This window comes from Schistocerca serialis, chromosome 3 (assembly GCF_023864345.2).
Source record: "Schistocerca serialis cubense isolate TAMUIC-IGC-003099 chromosome 3, iqSchSeri2.2, whole genome shotgun sequence".
NCBI lineage: Eukaryota > Metazoa > Arthropoda > Insecta > Orthoptera > Acrididae > Schistocerca > Schistocerca serialis.
In genome coordinates, this window is record NC_064640.1 from 135,134,594 (window position 1) to 135,154,098 (window position 19,505).

Genomic DNA, 19,505 nt, shown 5'->3' on the forward strand with positions numbered 1-19,505 from the left:
ATACTTTACGTGGAATTTGACTGTGTTGCTGTTGTGTCATAGCAGTTCTACGCGTAGATAGCACATAGGGTCACGTGGCACTACAATCATCTTGCGTCAGTTGAACATTGTGACTGCATATTTGAGGAAAGTACGGAAGTAGTTTCTGTCAGATAAACGTAAGAATATATCCAGATGCAAACTGAGTCGACAAAAAGTTGAGCAATCTGGATATTTAAAATGGTGGTACTAATAACGGAACAGCTTTCGTCTCCACTTCTCCCTCAGCATCGACTGTAAATTAAACCCTGCCTACTAATCATCAAACAGAAAATCCACAATAGACTATAAATAACACCTTTCTCACCTAGGGAATTACCCCCTCCATTATTATCCTTAGCTACTAAGCTTTGATCCAATGCAAACTCTCTTATGATAATGCCCTCTCATCAGGTTCATAAGATTCCCATCCCTCTTCATCCACAGTGGACACCTCTCTACATCCTACACATTCAGAACACTTGACTCCAACAACCTCATTGTTTACCTTTAATGTGCAACCCTTGCAAGCTTCCGAGCCAATACCAATACATTCCACCGACCCTTAGTAAACAACAGGGTGTGTTAACAAACCTGGATGCAGTTCTAAATGGGAAATACGGAGCCTGCCGATACCACCCTATCGCTTTGATCAATGTCCTCACAAAAATGGACATGACCCGCTCATCACAATCCAGTTGCATAATTTACGCGCCATAGCAAGAATTGTAATTATTATAATGGCATCACAACCACTGGCTTCGCTAACTCACAACCGAGCTGTCACGTTTCAATCTAACCTGGACCTTGGGCTACGCTACGGATCAGTATGCTACCACAGCTAAGACTTCGAATTCGCTTTAGTTGGCTCATAACACACAGACCGAGCTGGCCAAGAGCTAAGACACTGGACTCTTATTCCGGAGGACGGAGATTCATATCCTCGTCTGGCCATCCAGATTTAGGGTTGCCATGATGTCCCTTAACTACTTGAGGCAAATGCACAGCCGACTTCCTTCCCAAAGCGTCCCTTTCCGAGCATGTGGTCCGTCTCTAGTGACGTTGTATCGGTGGGACAATAAACCCCAATGTTCCTCCCATTCGCTAACTCACAATCAAACTATTACCTTCCAACTTAATCTAAACCTCGGGCTACGCAACGGATCAGTCTGTCACCACATTCTGCCTTCCAGAAAATAGTACAGAAACAAAATAAATGTATTGTCAGCGTCCTGTTCTATTTTTGCACAAGTCTGAAGCCACATGCCACAATATCATTAGCTCATTGTCAAATCCGAGATCCAGTATCTCTAGGCTCAAGCCATGGCCGTTATCATCATTTCCTTGGGTTTTTGACCCACACTGGCGTAGGGTCGGCATGGTTATTAACGGATGTGGCGTGGTTAATTAAGGCGGTGGCCGGATGCCCTTCCTGTCGCCACCCCATGTCCCCCTGGACAGAATATGTGTACCCCCCAACTACACTGATCAGTCAGAACATTATGACCACCTAGCTAATAGACAGTCTGTCCGCCTTTGGCAGGGACAACACAGGCGACGCATCGTGGCAGGTAAGCAGTGAGGCCTTGGTGGGTCGCTGGAGGGAGATGGCACCACATCTGGACACACAAGTCACCTAATTCCCGTAAATTTCGGTGGCAGGGGAGATGAGCTCTGACGCCACGCTCAATCACATCCCAGATGTGTTCCATCGGGTTCAGATCTGGTGAGTTTGGGGGCCAGCACATCAACTGGAACTCGCCATCGTGTTTCGCGAACCCCTCCACCTCACACTTGGCCTTGTGACATGATACTTTATCTTCTTGAAAAGTGCCACTGCTGTCGGCAAACATGATCGTTATGAAGAGGTGTCTGTGGTCTGCAGCCAGTGCACGATACTCCTTGGCCTTCATGGTGCCTTTCACGAGCTCCACTGGACCCATTGATGCCCATGTGAATGTTCCGCAGTACGGGTGTGAATGGGTTCTTCCTCTGGGAGAAGACGGATTCGCACCCTCTCATCGGTATGATCAAGAAGGTATCACGATTCATCAGACCATGCAACGCTCTGCCACCGCACAAATTTCCAGTGCCGATGGTCACGTGCCCATTTCAGTCATAGTTGACATCGTGATGTTAATGTTTGCACATGCATGGGTCGTCGGCTGCGGCCGCCCATCTTTAACAGTTTTCGGTGCCCTGTGTGTTCAGACACACTTGTACTCTGCCTGGCCTGAAAGTCTAATGTTAGTTCCGCCATGGATAGACACCTGTCCTCTTTTGCCTGTCTGTCCAGCCTACGAGGTCCGACATCTGTAATGAGGGGTAGCTACCCAAGCCCACGACATCTGGACGTGGTTTCACCTTGGTTTCGTTACGTGTTGAAGACACTCACCACAGCTCTCTTCGGACACCCGAAAAGTCGTACAGTTTCCGATATGTTCCTGCCGAGCCTCCGGGCCATCACAATCTACCCTCGATCAAACTAAGATAGGTCGTGCGCCTTCCCCATCCTACACATGGACAGCACGCTCACTGATACTACAAGCACCGTGCGTGTGTCTGATTACCAGTCATCCCCCACCAAGTGACGCCATCACCTGGACGGGTTTGTATCGACAGTAGGCCAGTGGTCATAATGTTCTGGCTGACCAGTGTATCTGTTATTCGTGTGAAACTGAGCGAAAGTTTTCCGATATTTATGAATCATGTAACTGAGGCGGGACTTGGGTACCAGCCCGGTGTCCACCTAGTGGTATGTGGAAAACCGCCTAAAAACTACATCTAGACTGGCCGGGGACCGATCCTCGCCGTTAATCCACCGGGCAGATTCGATCCGGAGGTTCGAATCCTCCATCGGGCATGGGTGTGTTTGTTGTTCTTAGCATAAGTTAGTTTAAGTAGTGTGTAAGTCTAGGGATCGATGAATTCAACAGTTTGGTCCCTTAAGAATTCACACACATTTGAACATTTTTTGATTCGATCCGGGGCCGGCACATTTCTCTGTCCCGGAAGTAGCGCTTAAACACGGATGGCTATCCAGGCGAATTGTTTAAGCTACACCACAATGTAGAAAAATAGAAAAGTAAGCAAAATCAGGCATGACAACATTCTGAGAAAAGCACCCAAGATTAGCGTTGTACAATTACAACACAATTTTTTTAGGTTTTCATGGTTACTTGTTAACTTATTGCCTGTTGGCTTTTCTCTCGGGATCTTCGGTAGACGTTTGTGTAACGACTTTCCTGACCTTTCGCCATCATGAGTGGTTGGCATTGTCAAAGGAAAACACTCCACCCGCCACCAGTGATAGAGCACTAACCTTTCACAACGCAAGGCAGTCGTGCTGGCGAAACGACAGAAAAATCGTTAAGCAGATGTCCGTTAAAGATCCATAGACAAAAGCCAACAGACAATACCTTAATTATAACACAGTCATAACTATGGTTCCAGCACTTCTCTTAATAATGGTGTTGCTACGGTGAATAGGAATGTATTGCGACAAGCACAGCAAACCTATTTCACCTAAAGAATTTGAGTTTGTTACCGCCATTGATCGCATTATGTAGCAGCCAATTCCCACGCGCTTGGGGAGCCGCCGCCGATTCTAGTTGGTCACGTGCGAGCGCATTCACGTGTCTGGTCTGGTGTGTTAGGCGGACGCGGTGAAAGTCGCGTCTCCCAGCGCCACGGTCTGGCTTTCCGGCCCAGAGGCACGTTCTGCGGCCACCGCAATCCAGCATTCCAGCGGTGCCTCAGCAATAGTCGTTTCCTAAAGGGTCCACAGAGCTGGTGCAGCCGGGAGACACTGTATGGCCGTCCCAATGTACCGAGTGATCAAAAAGTCAGTATAAATTTGAAAACTGAATAAATCACGGAATAATGTAGATAGAGAGGTACAAATTGACACACATGCTTGGAATGACATGGGGTTTTATTAGAACCAAAAAAAAAATACAAAAGTTCAAAAAATGTCCGACAGGTGGCGCTTCATCTGATCAGAATAGCAATAATTAGCATAACAAAGTAAGACAAAGCAAAGATGATGTTCTTTACAGGAAATGCTCAATATGTCCTCCATCATTCCTCAACAATAGCTGTAGTCGAGGAATAATGTTGTGAACAGCACCGTAAAGCATGTCCGGAGGTATGGTGAGGCATTGGCGTCGGATGTTGTCTTTCAGCATCCCTAGAGATGTCGGTCGATCACGATACACTTGCGACTTCAGGTAACCCCAAAGCCAATAATTGCACGGACTGAGGTCTGGGGACCTGGGAGGTCAAGCATGACGAAAGCACACGATCATCACCAAACGACGCGCGCAAGAGATCTCTCACACGTCTAGCAGTATGGGGTGGAGCGCCATCCTGCATAAACATCATACGTTCCAGCAGGTGTTTATCAGCCAGGCTGAGGATGATGCGATTCTGTAACATATCGGCGTACCTCTCACCCGTCACGGTAGCAGTTACAAAACCAGAATCACGCATTTCCTCGAAGAAAAAAGGCCCGATAACGGTAGATGTGGTAAATCCAACCCGTACCGTGGCTTTCTCGTCGTGCAATGGAGTTTCCGTGACAGTTCTAGGATTTTCGGTAGCCCAAATTCTGCAGTTGTGGGCGTTGACAGACCCTCGGAGCGTAAAATGAGCTTCGTCGGTCCACAGCACGTTACTCAACCAATCGTCATCTTCCACCATCTTTTGAAATGTCCACACCGCAAATGCTCTCCGCTTCACTAAATCGCCAGGTAACAGTTCATGATGCCGATGGATTTTGTACGGATAGCATCGGAGGGTACGCCTTAGTGCCAACCAAACAGTAGTGTATGGAACGCCGGTGCGACGTGCGACTGCACGAGCGCTGACTTCCCCGTGCATAGGCGAACCCGCTACAGTCTCCATTTCTTCCTGAACTGTCTCAGCAGCATTACGCCTTGTGCTTGGTCGGCCACTACGGGGTCTATCGTCTAAACAATACGTGGCTTCGAACTTCGATATCATTCTCGCCACAGCTGCATTTGTCAACGGACCTTTACCCGTTCGAATCCCCTTCCTATGGCGATAGGATCGTAAAGCTGAACTAGCACGTTCCCCATTCTGATAATACAGCTTCACTAAAAGCGCCTTTTCAGGTAACGTCAACATGCTGCGACTGCTGGCGCAGCTGATTCTCTCTCTCATTACAGCTCCTTTTATACACGATTGTCATGCGCAGTCACTGACGTTTTGCTGTCCAGCGCCATCTGTCGGACATTTTGTGAACTTGGTTTTTTTTTTTTGTTCTAATAAAACCCCATGTCATTCCAAGCATGTCTGTCAATTTTTACCTCTCTATCTACATTATTCCGTGGTTTATTAAGTTTTCAAATTTATACTGACTTTTTCATCACCCGGTATCTTGTAGAGGTGAACGTGATCTCTGAGAGTGGATTCGAAATCAGACAGCTCAAGAGTGCGTTCTGCAAGTATTAATGGCCCTAAGGATACCAAGGAAGCATTCTATTGCCCCATTGCAACCTGTTAACGATTTACGAGCATATGGCATAAGTTCACAGACTGTCAGTGGCTCGACGACATCTTAAGTAATAAAACCCAGTACGTTGTCCTCGATGGCGAGAGTCCATCAGAGGCAGGGGTATCGTCAGGAGTGCCCCAGGAAAGTGTGATAGGACAACTGTTGTTCTCTACATACGTAAATGATTTGGAGGACAGGTTGCTTGCTGATGATGCTTTGGTGCACGGCAATGTGCCGAAGTTGAGTGACAAGATTCAAGACGACTTAGGCAAAATTTCCAGTTGGTGTGATGATTGGCAGCTAGCACTAATGTGAAAAAATGTAACTTAATGCAGATGAGTAGGAAGAACAATCCTGGATACAGTATTACTAGTGTCCTGCTTGATACAGAAAGGCGTTTAAGTATCTAGGCATGACATCGCAAAGCGATATGAAATGGAACGACCATGTGAAAACTATGGTGGGGAAGGCCAATGGTCGACTTCGGTTTATTGGGAGAATTTTAGGAAAGAGTGGTTCACCTGTAAAGGAGGCCGCATATAGGACCCTAGTGCGACCTATTCTTGAATACTGCTCGAGTATTTGGGATCCGTACCTGGTCGGATTGAAGGAAGACATCAAAGCATTTCAGAGGGGGGCTACTAGGTTTGTTACTGGTAGGTTCGAACAACACATAAGTGTTACAGAGATGCTTCCGAAACTCAAATAGGAATCCCTGGAGTGGAGGCGGCGCTCTACATCTACATCCATACTCCGCAAGCCACCTGGCGGTGTGTGGCGGAGGGTACTTTGATTACCTCCATCGGTTCTCCCATCTATTCCAGTCTCGTATTGTTCGTGTAAAGAAAGATTGTCGGTATGCCTCTGAGTGGGCTCTAATCTCTCTGATTTTATCCTCATGGTCTCTTCGCGAGATATACTAGGAGAGAGCAATATACCGCTTGACTCCTCGGTGAAGGTATGTTCTCGAAACTTCAACAAAAGCCTGTACCGAGCTACTGTGGGTCTCTGCTACAAAGTCTTCCACTGGAGTTTATCTATCATCTCCGTAACGCTTTCGCGATTACCAAATGATCCTGTAACGAAGCGCGCTGCTCTCCGTTGGATCTTCTGTATCTCTTCTGTCAACCCTATCTGGTACGGATCCCACACTGGTGAGCAATATTCAAGCAGTGGGCGAACAAGTGTACTGTAACCTACTTCCTTTGTTTTCGGATTGCATTTCCTTAGGACTCTTCCAATGAATCTCAATCTGGCATCTGCTTTACCGACGATCTTTTCAAGAAATACTATTGGGAAAATTTAGAGAACCGGCATTTGAAGGTGACTGCCGAACCATTCTACTGTCACCAACGTAAATTGTGCGTAAGGAACACAAAAATAAGATTCGAGAATTTAAGGCTCATACGGAGGCATATTGACATTCTTTTTTTCCTCGTTATATTTGCGAGAGAAACAGGAAAGGAAATGACTAGTGGTGGTTCAGTGTACCCTCAGCCACGCACCGTACGATGGCTTGCTGAGTATCTTTGTAGATGTAGAGGTAGATGAATCCATTAACGTATGGAGCGAGGGAAAAATGACTGCTTAGTTATGCGCCCTAATCTCTCTTGTAATGTTGTAATGATCTGTACACGAAATATACGAAGTAGGTAATATAGCTGTCGTTCGCCGTATCCACTACAATAGATTATAAACGAGGGAGCATTACAATATAATTGTTCGTACTAGACTCTTGCGAAATATTTCCGTTTGAACGCTCTCGACCTTCCCATAATCCTTCCAACAAATATGTCTTTCAGTCGTCTCCCCTAATATTTATTTCACATATTCATTTCTTAATATGACACCTAAAAACTTAAACGATGTGATCGGCTCCAGAAACTTAGAGCTAAGCCTGTTATCGAAGAGTAGTTGGTTCTTTCTCGTAGTTACGCGCATTGTCTTGAATATCTCCGTAATGAAAGAGAGCAGCCATTTACAACACTAAATGGAAATTGTGTCATATTCTTAAAGAATTTCCTTGCGATCGTCTAACGATGATAATTCATGTGGGCAACAACATCATAGTGAATAATCTAGTAGTACTGCTGAGCCCATCTCATAACTCGTTTACGTATATCAGGAACATCAGAGGAGCTATTATGATTCCTTGGCGCTCATTCGACGTTACCTGTCGTTTCATTTTGAACATGCGCCCTCTAGTAATGGATACTGCGCTGTATTAGTCAAAATTTCAGCGACTTGTCGCGTGTCTGTGTTGATAATCTGCATATGTATGGTCGTATTTGGTTATTAGTTAAGTCTGGAAAAAGTTGAACGCATTTCGGGACTATATGAAGGTGTACATTCATCTACGGTTTTCAAGGCTTCGTGTACGCATAATACAAGCGAGTTGTGAAAGGTCATAACAGTTGAGCCCTGAAGTTCTCTAGGAACCTGCAACGGACGCACGTCAGTGATGTTAGCCTGTAGACCACTGCATCCATTCTAACCAGCATTCGTTTCCACTGTTGCGGAACCAGCCGGCCGTGGTAGCCGAGCGGTTCTAGGCGCTTCAGTCGCAGGTCGAAGGTTCAAATCCTGCTTCGGGCATGGATGTGTGTGATGTTCTTAGGTTAGTTAGGTTTAAGTAGGTCTAAGTTCTAGGGGACTGATGACCTCATATGTTAAGTCCCATAGTGCTCAGAGCCATTTGAACCATTTGAACAATACGTTACACTCGTCACCAGCTTCACGCTCTAGACACTACTTACAGGCAGGGCCGGTTCAAGGCCAAGGCGACGCAACCCGGCCCGTTGGGCGACAAGTTGACAGGGGCGTCAGAGGCGCCACAACTGTAAGATTTCTATACAAGTCTGATCACAATTACACTCATGTTCAAAAAAACAGAACACCTTGAACGAATAGAAAAAGGACGTTCATATTCACAGGGCATGTACATTAGTATGTTCTGCAATAATGCTTAGCATTTCAGTCACCTCGGTTCAGCACGTGTCCTGTTGCCAAGCGGACAGCGTGTCCACCATGAGCCCTGGTAACTTGTCCCATGCGTGATGGCATCGCCGGGTATAAGGCGAGAATGGCGTCCTGTGGTATAGCCATCCCTGCTGCATTCATCTGTAGTGGTTGGAATTGGCTCACAGAGCTGCATCCATTGTTTCACCATATACCACACATTTGCGATTGGCGACAAGTCTGGTAATCTGGTGGTCCAGGGCAAAACGCTGACATCCTGTGACACGTGTCCGTGCAGCAACGTGTGGTCGTGCATTGTCTTCCTGAAAAATGGAATCTAGGGTGTTCTGCAGAAAATGTATGTATACGGATCGTAGAATGTCATTCATATAGGTCACACTGGTCATAATGCCCTGGACATGCACCAACTGTGATTTGTGGTTGCTCCAATAGCACCCCACTTTGTAACGCCTTGAGTTGGCGCTGTATGTCTTATGCGAATGCAGTCACTGTGATGCCAGTCCCCCGGTCTGTGGCGAACCAAAATGCGGTCAACATTTTCAAACAAACAGAACCTGGATTCGTCCGAAAACACTATCTGGTGCCATTCCTGTCCCCAGTGAGGTCGTTCCACACCATTGCCGTATACCATGTTTCTGCACGTTCGTCAAAGGTAGACGGAGAAGAGGACTACGCACACGTAAGCCATGCCGTAATAAACGGCGACGGACTGTCACCGCTGATAGTGTACGATGTGTTACACTGCTGCGCTAAAGCCGAGGAGGATGCAGGGTTGTCCTGCAATGCCATTCTGCACACACCCATTGCACTGCCGAAACACTTCGTTCCACATGAGCAGCAATTTAGTAATGAAAACCGAGGAAAGAGTGGGGAGGGAGGGGGCACCAAATGATAAGTCGCTTCTGGGAAGAAACTCGAAGCGGCCTGTGAAAAAACTGAAACCGGCCTTACATGCAGCGGATGGCTGTAACCATGTGGGCCGGCCGGTGTGGCCGAACGGTTCTAGGCGCATCAGTCTGGAACCGAGCGACCGCTACGGTCGCATGTTCGAATCCTGCATCGGCCATGGATGTGTGTGATGTCCTTAGGTTAGTTAGGTATAAGTAGTTCTAATGATGACCTCAGATGTTAAGTCCCATAGTGCTCAGAGCCATTTGAACCATTTTTTAACCATGTGATTCAAAAACATTGCGAATAGTTCTGTTTTGGAGCAGTCTGATAAGGCCTTACCTTGCCTCAGAGACAATGAAAGTTCATTTCAGAATAAGGTGTATGCTTGTCTCGACGGATAATGAGAGTTTTTACGTAGGTTTGAGATGCCATCTGGATTTCTGCGGTCGTCGTTCATAACGGAAGTAGTTTTCACTTTCCTATTTTCTCCACTTTGCCCCTGAATTCCATATTACTTACTTCCCAAATTCAGGTCGGGATTTTATAACGTGTTCGCTTTTTGGAGGAAATACTGTAAAAAGTGGTTTCCGAAATTTCAAAGCTGGATTGACAGTATCTGAAGACAATGGTAATCATGGCCATTTCAGCAGCACATAGCTCTCATCTTAACTTTGTTTCAACACGGTAACTATAGATCACTCCTGTCGACCCCTCACGGCGTATAAACAATGGTCGTAAAAAAAGACAGTGATAGGAGATCAATCTCGCGCCTTTTCAGTGACAGTCGGTTTCTAGCCCGACATAAACTGTTGCTGTCAGTGAAAGCTGTTCACCTAAACCACTTCCAGTGCAAACTTTATGAAGAGAGCTACATCCAGTGGATATTAGAAGTCGTGTACCTTTCAAAGGGCCATTGTTCACTGCAACACATTAGCTGCACGTTTTCAGTGGGCCAAACAACAGAGAAACTGGACAGTAGTTGATAGAGGCGTTTAGCGTGGTTCGACGAATCGAGATTTTTTTTTCAATTTTATCTAGTGCAAGGTATCGAGTGATGCACCGGTCCAATGAAGCATTTAACTCGCAGTGTGTGACGGGTGTAGTTCAGGCCGGAGGTGGTTCTGTGATGTTTGGGGTATATTTTTGGTACCATTGCTTTTGTTCACTCAACCAAAATTACCGTGAATACGTACTAGGATGTTTACTTCAACATTTACCAAGTATACCCTTTCTTCTGCATCTTCGTGATTGGTGTACTGTGGGAACTGCAGTCTTCCAAGATGACAATATCCTTCATCTGTGCGTTCCTACTCTGACAAAGACTCAGGCATCATATCGCACTTCAACTGACCCGTTACATCATCTGATCTTAATCCTGTCTGGTCCTATTTGGAATAGTGAGTATAAGTCTAGAATTTATATCAATGAGTGGTTTCCCCTGGATATGGGCTAGCTGAAGAAACTTGTGAACTGTCTTTCTCGCTGAGCTACGCCGTTATGAGGACAATAGGCGGTTTTAGACGGTATTTGTATGATGTCTCCTCGGGGTGACTAAATTTTGGTCTGGTTGTGCTTGTTTCAAGCCAGTGTTTAGCTTTTTGACAAATAATACCTCATTTATGATTCTTCTGAAACTGGTGATTATAGCTCTCTTCTACATTGGAATGTTTATTCAGTAATTTGCGCGTTTGTAACCCTTAGATTCGTATACTTTCAAACATTGATTGTACGTAAATACAGAGTGTAGCACATAAATTACTTCGGTGGGTGACAGAAAAGACTCATCTCTGTGTTTTCGAAACACATCTTTATTCGGTTTTAACCGTTCTAGTTTCGATACTTCCCTCGTTAGAAGATTTTGAGTCTTCGGTAATTCTGGAAGCTTCTCCCGTTTCTGGAACAGAGTACAAATATCTGTAAATGCGTAGTGTCTCAAGAGTGAATCCTTTCATTTATTCTTCCACTCTCCACCACATGTTTAAACAAACGCGTGTAAAAACGTTGTAGTTTATGGGCGGGCCTCCTTAATTTACAGTGTCAACCATTTTACTTTCTCTTATACAGGGTGTCCCAGAAGGAATGGTCAATATTCAGATATACGTCAGGAATGATCGTTCGAAGTAACAAAGTCTCATACACATCGGCTTTAAAATGCGTATCCTGAGAGCTATGAGGACTCCTTCATTTCCGACAATGTGAAACAATTCTCTTCTACCTCAAGCTCATTGCATTTTGAGAGGAGATAGTATGGATCGAAACAAGAAAAAATTTTCTGGTAATATATGGACTCTAAAGTGCATACCTTAAGAGCTATGAACACTTGTTCATTAGAAGAGATGAGTTTCACAGTAGCGATGATAACAAGTGTCCAATGCCCTTAAGATATGCAATCTTAGCTCATGTTCACCGGATACTTTTTTTATTTTGTTCGGTACTACCACCTTTGAAAATATGAATATCAAAGAGTTTGCAGTAGAAGAGAATTGTTTCACAGTTGTAAAAATGTTGTGGGGAAGGCTAACCGAAGACTGCGTTTTATTGGCAGGACACTTAGAAAATGTAACAGACCTACTAAGGAGAATACCTACACTACGCTTGTCCGTCCTCTTTTAGAATACTGCTGCGCGGTGTGGTATCCTTACCAGATAGGACTGACGGAGTACATCGAAAAAGTTCAAAGAAAGGCAGCACGTTTTGTATTATAGCGAAATATGGGAGAGAGTGTCACAGATACAGGATTTGGGCTGGAAGTCATTAAAAGAAAGGCGTTTTTCGTTGCGACGTAATCTTCTCACGAAATTCCAATCACCAACTTTCTCCTCCGAATGCGAAAATATTTTGTTGACACCGACCAACATAGGGAGGAACGATCGATACGATAAAATAAGGGAGATCAGAGCTCGTACGGAAAGATATAGGTGTTCATTCTTTCCGCGCGCTATACGAGATTGGAATAATAGAGAATTGTGAAGGTGGTTCGATGAACCCTCTGCAAGGCACTTAAATGAGATTTGCAGAGTATCGATGTAGATGTATATGAAGATGTGGTCATCATAACTCTTAAGACATGCGTTTTAGAGGCCATGTTTACTAGACTTTTTTGATTCGAGCGATCGTTCTGTTATATCCCTGAATATTGCCATTCTTCCTGGGACATCCTGCATGTGTCTTCATATTCTGCTGCATACTCAGCGAAGTTGTACGGTAATGTGGTTGTCAGCTTGCCGCTAATTCCTTGCATATGTGCATCTAACGCTACACTTAGATGTAACAGGAAGTTGATGCACTCTGATTTATAACAACAATTTCGAGGTACTAAGCTATAGGGTGACAACTTAACAGTAAGAGCTCAGATTCGGATGGGAAAGCGTCCATGTCCTTTTCTCAAAAGAATCAACGAATATAGAGGGTGGTCCATTGATAGTGACCTTTTCCGCAATTGGTAAACGGTTCATTTTAACACGGGTAATGTATCACGAAGCAAATACCGTCCGCACTGGCGGAATGTTACGTGATACCACGTACTTATACGTTTGTGACTATTACAGTGCCATCTATCACAAAGCGAAAAAAGTGGTCCATCTAAAACATTCATATTTCTTTACGCACTACACAAATATGTAATAAAAATGGGGGTTCCTATTTTTAAAAAACGCAGTTGATATCCGTTTGACCTATGGCAGCGCCATCTAGCGGGCCAACCATAGCGCCAGCTGGTTTCCACCTTCAAGCTAGAGAAGTTTAGCTCTTTGTAGTTTTTTCATTTGACGCTTATTTCGTGAGATGCTTGGCCCGATCACGATCTTTGAACCACCCTATATGTCTGAATCGCCTTCCTCCCGAATGCGAGTGCAGCCTGCTAATACTACCGACATCTCTCGGCCACGGAGGAGTGATACATGAAGACAGATCTCAGGGAAAGACAGGCACCGAGAACAACGATGCGACGCCTGGCTACCCGTCACGCTGCTTCCTTGTTGCGGTTTCCGATTCTCCGGCACTTTTTCTTCTGGGTGCTCTCTCCTTGTTCTCCCGCCCGACGACACAGACTTCTCATCACTCCTTCTGCGGTCTCTTCTTTCCAACAGTATTACAGGATATGCGTCGTAATGCGCCGTGTAAGTAACATTTAATACGAATACAGCGTCAGTAACAAGCGAGCTGTATGAAACAACTGTATATCGCTCAGTAGAGGCATCTGACGTGTACAACCCGTGAGCATTTCTTCTAAACGTCGCTATGTATTGTTTTCTCTGTTTTTTTATGTTGTCTGTGTTTTCTAGAGACCTGGGACATTTACTAGGTATCTGTACATGTGTCCGAGAGATGCATCTGTAACAATTCTTTACCTTATTTGTGAAAACTTGATAAAATCACAGCTTGCGACCTGCCAGATTTTCACTTTGATGGCCCCAAGGTCTACGGTAACCGTGCAAAAGACTCTTTCGCCGCTGTCAAACTCTGCCTAAAATAAAGTATACATTTTTCTGTACTTTTCGGCGCTAAACATATTAAGACCTGTCGCGCAAATATACATAAAAATATTAATTCATAAGGTAAAATAGAAGAAACAAACAGAAAATGGTAAATACTATCTTTTTAACAAGTTAACGGCTCTTCCAGAAACACGATAAAACTTTACGCTATGGCAACGTTGTGCGGACTAAACTGTGTCGGAGATCACATAAACATACGTAGGTACTTCAGAAAGTAAGTTGCACATCTCGTCCCACGCCAAGACCATAACACAACATTGACGCATTGTCATATGGCCCAAAGATAAACCGCTTCCAGCCGTCGTGAAATGGTGTCAACAATTAAACCAAGGCGGCACAGAGATTGGCGATGCTGATCCTTTACACAGTCCACATGTTGCGCCATGCGATTTTCATCTTTTCGACAAGCTCAAAATAGATCCGGAGAGAAAGAGATGAGGGCGTTCACACAGCTGTTCTCCGCCGGCCGGAGTGGCCGAGCGGTTCCAGGCGCTTCAGTCTGGAACCGCGCGCCCGCTCTGTCGCAGGTTCGAATCCTGCCTCGGGCATGGATGTGTGTGATGTCCTTAGGTTAGTTAGGTTTAAGTAGTTCTGAGTTCTAGGGGACTGATGACCTCAGCGGTTAAGTCCCATAGTGCTCAGAGCCATTTGAACCATTTGAATGGCTCCGTGAGAAATTCTATCATCGAGGAACTGAATCATTGGTAGAGAGTTCCGACCGTTGTTTACAGAGACTTGCTGATTATGCTGAAAAGTAACGTCATGTATCTATCTCGGTTTAAAGCGTTGTGCAGCATTCAATAAAAGTTACTTGGCCTGCCATAATAACGTGCAACTTACTTGTTGAGCCCCTCTCGTACACGGTTCACTCACATTAATGTGACCACTGCCAATGTTCAAAATCAGTGTGAAATAACCACTCACAGACGGCAGGTGGCAGCACTAGCAGTGGGGGGGAGGGTGGAGTATACAAAGCGTGTCGGGAGGACGCGGAAAACAGTGCAGTCGTTGTGGTAATGCGGAAACGGCACAAATGATCTGACGTTCAAAAGGGCGTATCATTGGTAACGCAATTTCTACATCAATGTATCTTTTTATGCGCAAAGTAGCCGGGCCTTAAAGAGGTGACATTCCATTTACATAGTTACCAAATGCTGTCCGCGAAATATTTCAATTTTTCCTTTAAATCTCTAAGTTTCTCTTAATTTCCAAGATTGCTTCAAAGCAATTAATTCTTTTTTTCAAAGTTAGGCCTCTTACTGGTCAGTTGAATTCCCCATTTGTCCATTTCCATTCTTGGTTTGGCTATGAGAATTAGGATAAAAACTATCCGTCAAACAACTAATTAAATTTTTCTTGCTTGTCCTGATCACTTTTAAGCAATTGAACCTTTTTTTGCAAAACTACACAATAGGCTGGTTAATCTGATTTCCCATTTGTCCATTTCCCACTCTTCTTTTGGCTGTGAAAATTCGAACAAAAATTTTCGCTCAAATCACTGATTAAGTATTTATTAATTCCCTGATTATCTTCGAGCAATTAAATCATTCTTTGCAAAACTATAATTCACACTGGTCAATATGATACCCCATTTGTCCGTTTCCCAGACTTCGTTTGGCCGTGAAAATTCTCAAAAAAATCCATTGCGCAATTTCTAGGCAGTCTCGATTTCGCTCCGCTCAAATATTTCCCCAGAAAAGAGCCTTTCCAAGGTAGAATGGCGGAGAAACAAATTATGTAAGTCTGCAAGCCTTCGTCGCCATTGATGTTCAAATGTGTGTCTTATGGGACTTAACTGCTAAGGCCATCAGTCCCTAAGCTTACACACTACTTAACCTAAATTATCCTAAGGACAAACACACACACCCATGCCCGAGGTAGAACTCGAACCTCCGCCGGGACCATAGCCGTTGACATTGATGATATAATCTTCCGAGTCGCTAGGCCGCGTCATATTGCTCTTCAAATTTCTTCACTGCTCGACGTTTCGAACCCCTCCCTGTATACTCTTCAATGTCCCACTGGTGTCCTTGGATGGCTGAAAACTTATAAAAGACTGTTTTCCTGCCCCTTTTCGAATAATTGTAGTTACTGGGGAAAATGTTTCTGCTACTATTAGTCGACTGTCGTCATTGGGTAAATATTGAAAGCAGATACTGACAGAGAGGAGCAATTCAAAATATTATTGTAGTTGTGCCGCCTCGGTTGTCTCCTTGTAGTTGTTGACGTTCCTCGCTCGCCGTGGCTGGATGTTCACTTCCACGATAGCAGATAGCCACAAAGAATAAAACCTGTAACGACCAACACTACTGAAATTGTATTTCGACTACTTCATGGACTTTCCTTCTATAAATATTACATTCCTTGACTAGCACCTGTATGTTCTTACAATGTGTAATGTGGCTGTCAGATTATTTATTCTTAGTGCTCCATTATCACTGATTTTACCTTTCGTCTTAAACGTCTGTAGCGTTCGTGCTCTTTAACGTGTTCTTAATCTGTCCCACCAGTTTCTGCGATAAACAGAGTGTTAAAGAAAAGTATGCATTTTGGAGCCGATGTTCGCTGGACATTTTGTTCTTGTTTTAGTCCGTACTAGCATCTCCCAAAATATTGAGACATTATTTTTAATGCCCTGTATACTTTGCCACATTTATGCGTCACTTCATATACTCTTGCAATGTGAAGGAGGTCAGGCACCACCGTCGTAAGTCGGAAGATGCTTTTTTATATCGTGTGTTGGCCGAAAAACGTAGTCCTTAGACCATTCTTCCGAAAGACTCTGCCTATGCAGTCGGTTACGCTAGACGCAAGGTTTACCTTAGATAATACACAGGAGTCTCATTCTGAAGCCAACCGTTGTGCCCGAGCGGTTCTAGCCACTTCAGTCTGGAACCGCGCTGCTGCTACGGTCGCAGGTTCGAATCCTGTCTCGGGCATGGATGTGTGTGATGCCCTTAGGTTAGTTAGGTTTAAGTAGTTCTAAGTCTAGGGGACTGATGACCTCCGATGTTAAGTTCCATGGTGCTTAGAGCCATTTGAACCATTTGAATCATTCTGAAACTTCGTGGCAGATGAAAACTGTATGCGGGATTAGGAACAAAGTGAGAATGAGCACTTGCCCGCAAAAGCCAAAGGTTCCATTCGAGTCTCGGGCCGGCACAGGAAGTTTCAAAGCAGCACACACTCCGCTGCAGAGTGACGGGTCATTCTGGATCCTCGTTCTTCTTCGCTTCGTTTGAAGGCCCTATTAATGGAAACGTCATCGTAGCTACTGGCCACCAGTGTCTCCCTATCTACTCTAGCTCTTATTGCAAGCTCTTACTTTCACTGATGGGAAATGCACTCGAAGATAGTGTGTTCAGACCGAAGAGCATTTTAGAATGAAATTTTCACTCTGCAGCGGAGTGTGCGCTGATATGAAACTTCCTGGCAGATTAAAACTGTGTGCCGGACCGAGACTCGGACTCAGGACCTTTGCCTTTCGCGGGCAAGTGCTCTGCCAACTGAGCTACCCAAGCACGACTCGCGCCCCGTCCTCATAGTTTTACTTCTGCCAGTACCTCGTCTCCTACCTTCCAAACTTTACAGAAGCTCTCCTGCGAACCTTGCACAACTAGCACTCCTGAAAGAAAGGATATTGCGGAGACATGTCTTAGCCACAGCCTGGGGGATGTTTCCAGAATGAGATTTTCACTCTGCAGCGGAGTGTGCGATGATATTTGGAAGGTAGGAGACGAGGTACTGGCAGAAGTAAAGCTGTGAGGACGGGGCGTGAGTCGTGCTTGGGTAGCTCAGTTGGTAGAGCACTTGCCCGCGAAAGGCAAAGGTCCCGAGTTCGAGTCTCGGTCCGACACACAGTTTTAATCTGCCAGGAAGTTTCATATGAAGAGCATTTTGCTTCTGGGCTGACTGGTGGCGGTGGTGGTGGTGGGGTGGGGTGGTGGCTGTATTGGTGGAGAAACAAATTGTCCGTTGAGGCACGGAACGCCACGCTAGGAAAAATGTCAGTGTTTAATGAGAGGAGCAGCCTATGAGCCTCGGGACGTGCTGACGGTGACCGCGTGTTTTGCAGTGGTGGACGCGAGCGGTCGCTACTCGTCGCAGTTCCTATTCGGCAATGACCTGTGGCTGGGCTCGCAGACGCTGTGCGACGAGACCGCAGCCAGCGCGCCGTGGCCAGTCACCTTCTACGTGGCGCGCCTCCGTCTACGTCTCTCCCCCGCGCTGACGCCGCAGGTAAGCGACTTTTCAGTCACGCGACCGCTCCTTATGTCATTTACTACTCTGAGCACTTCCAGCTCCATACCTACCACAACGTACGCTACCTTTCAGTCGTCAATTTTGTGTGTTCGTATTAAGCTCTCCCTCCTCTCACCGAAGTCATCATGAGCCCTTTCTCGTTCAGAGCTGGATAAAGGCCTCCTCTTGAGTTTTCCTTCCGTTACGGTCTTCAGCTATACGCACATGTTTTCTGCTGGCACTGAAACGTTCTTTTTGTCCGTCGACGCACTCTTGGCGATGAACGGCGCACGAGACAAATTACACGCGCCTTGAGTAGAAGGGCAATGGGCATTTAGGCCAAAGAATGCACTCCAGCCGTATGCAAGACGCAGATGTGATTGGGTACGGTGTGCTTGCTCCACCCGCTTCTGGAGGGCGGACGAGGTCGGCCGGAACCTTAACGATAAGTATGCCTGCCGTCAAGTTTGCATGCAGAAAACACTAGGTCAACGTCACATCGGAATGTCCCACAAATCCTGATACTGCCCGATTCGAGCAGCCGGCTAAATGGAGACCCAGAATGAGGCTCATTTCAGATTGTCAGATGCTGATAACGCTGTCTCACATGAGTACACGACATCTCCGTCTCATTCACAGTGATCAGTCAACATCTGACCCTGTCCACGTCTCTTATAAACCCTACCAGGCATGGTAACAACACTAACCACGAGCAACACTTACACACTGTGGTTCAAACTGGCACATAGAATTGCAACTCTAATTGTTTACATATCCGACGATGGCATGTACGTGCACCAAGTTACAACGACATTCAATCATGTCTTTTGGGTGCTTCAGTCTTTTTGTCAGGCTATGTACCGGGTGATCAAAAAGTAAGTATAAATTTGAAAACTTAATAAATCACGGAATGCCGGCCGCGGTGACCGAGCGGTTTTAGGCGCCTCAGTCCGGAACCGTGCGACTGCTAAGGCCGCAGGTTCGAATCCTGCCTCGAGCTGGGATGTGTGTGATGCCCTTAGTTTAAGTAGTTGTAAGTTCTAGGGGACTGATGACCTCAGATGTTAAGTCCCATAGTGCTCAGAGCCATTTGAACCATTTTTTGCGTTGACAAATGCAGCTGTGGCGAGAATGATTTCGAAGTTCGAAGCCACGGGTTGTTTAGACGATAGACACAGTAGTGGCCGACCTAGCACAAGGCGTAATGCTGCTGAGACAATTCAGGAAGAAATGGAGACTGTAGCGGGTTCGTCTATGGTCTATGCACGGGGAAGTCAGCGCTAGTGCAGTCGCACGTCGCACCGGCATTCCATACACTACTGTTTGGTTGCCACTTAGGCGTACCCTCCGATGTTATCCGT

The 19,505-nt window shown here is 45.6% G+C and overlaps 1 protein-coding gene across 1 annotated transcript in view; it reads left to right on the forward strand.

Moving 5' to 3' along the window:
- LOC126470720 (nose resistant to fluoxetine protein 6-like) overlaps positions 1 to 19,505 on the forward strand; it is a 167,866-nt gene that overhangs the window by 64,882 nt on the left and 83,479 nt on the right. The window contains exon 3 of the mRNA XM_050098724.1: positions 17,978 to 18,141. Within this exon, the coding sequence (XP_049954681.1) occupies positions 17,978 to 18,141 (164 nt within the window). The remainder of the gene's footprint in view (positions 1 to 17,977; positions 18,142 to 19,505) is intronic.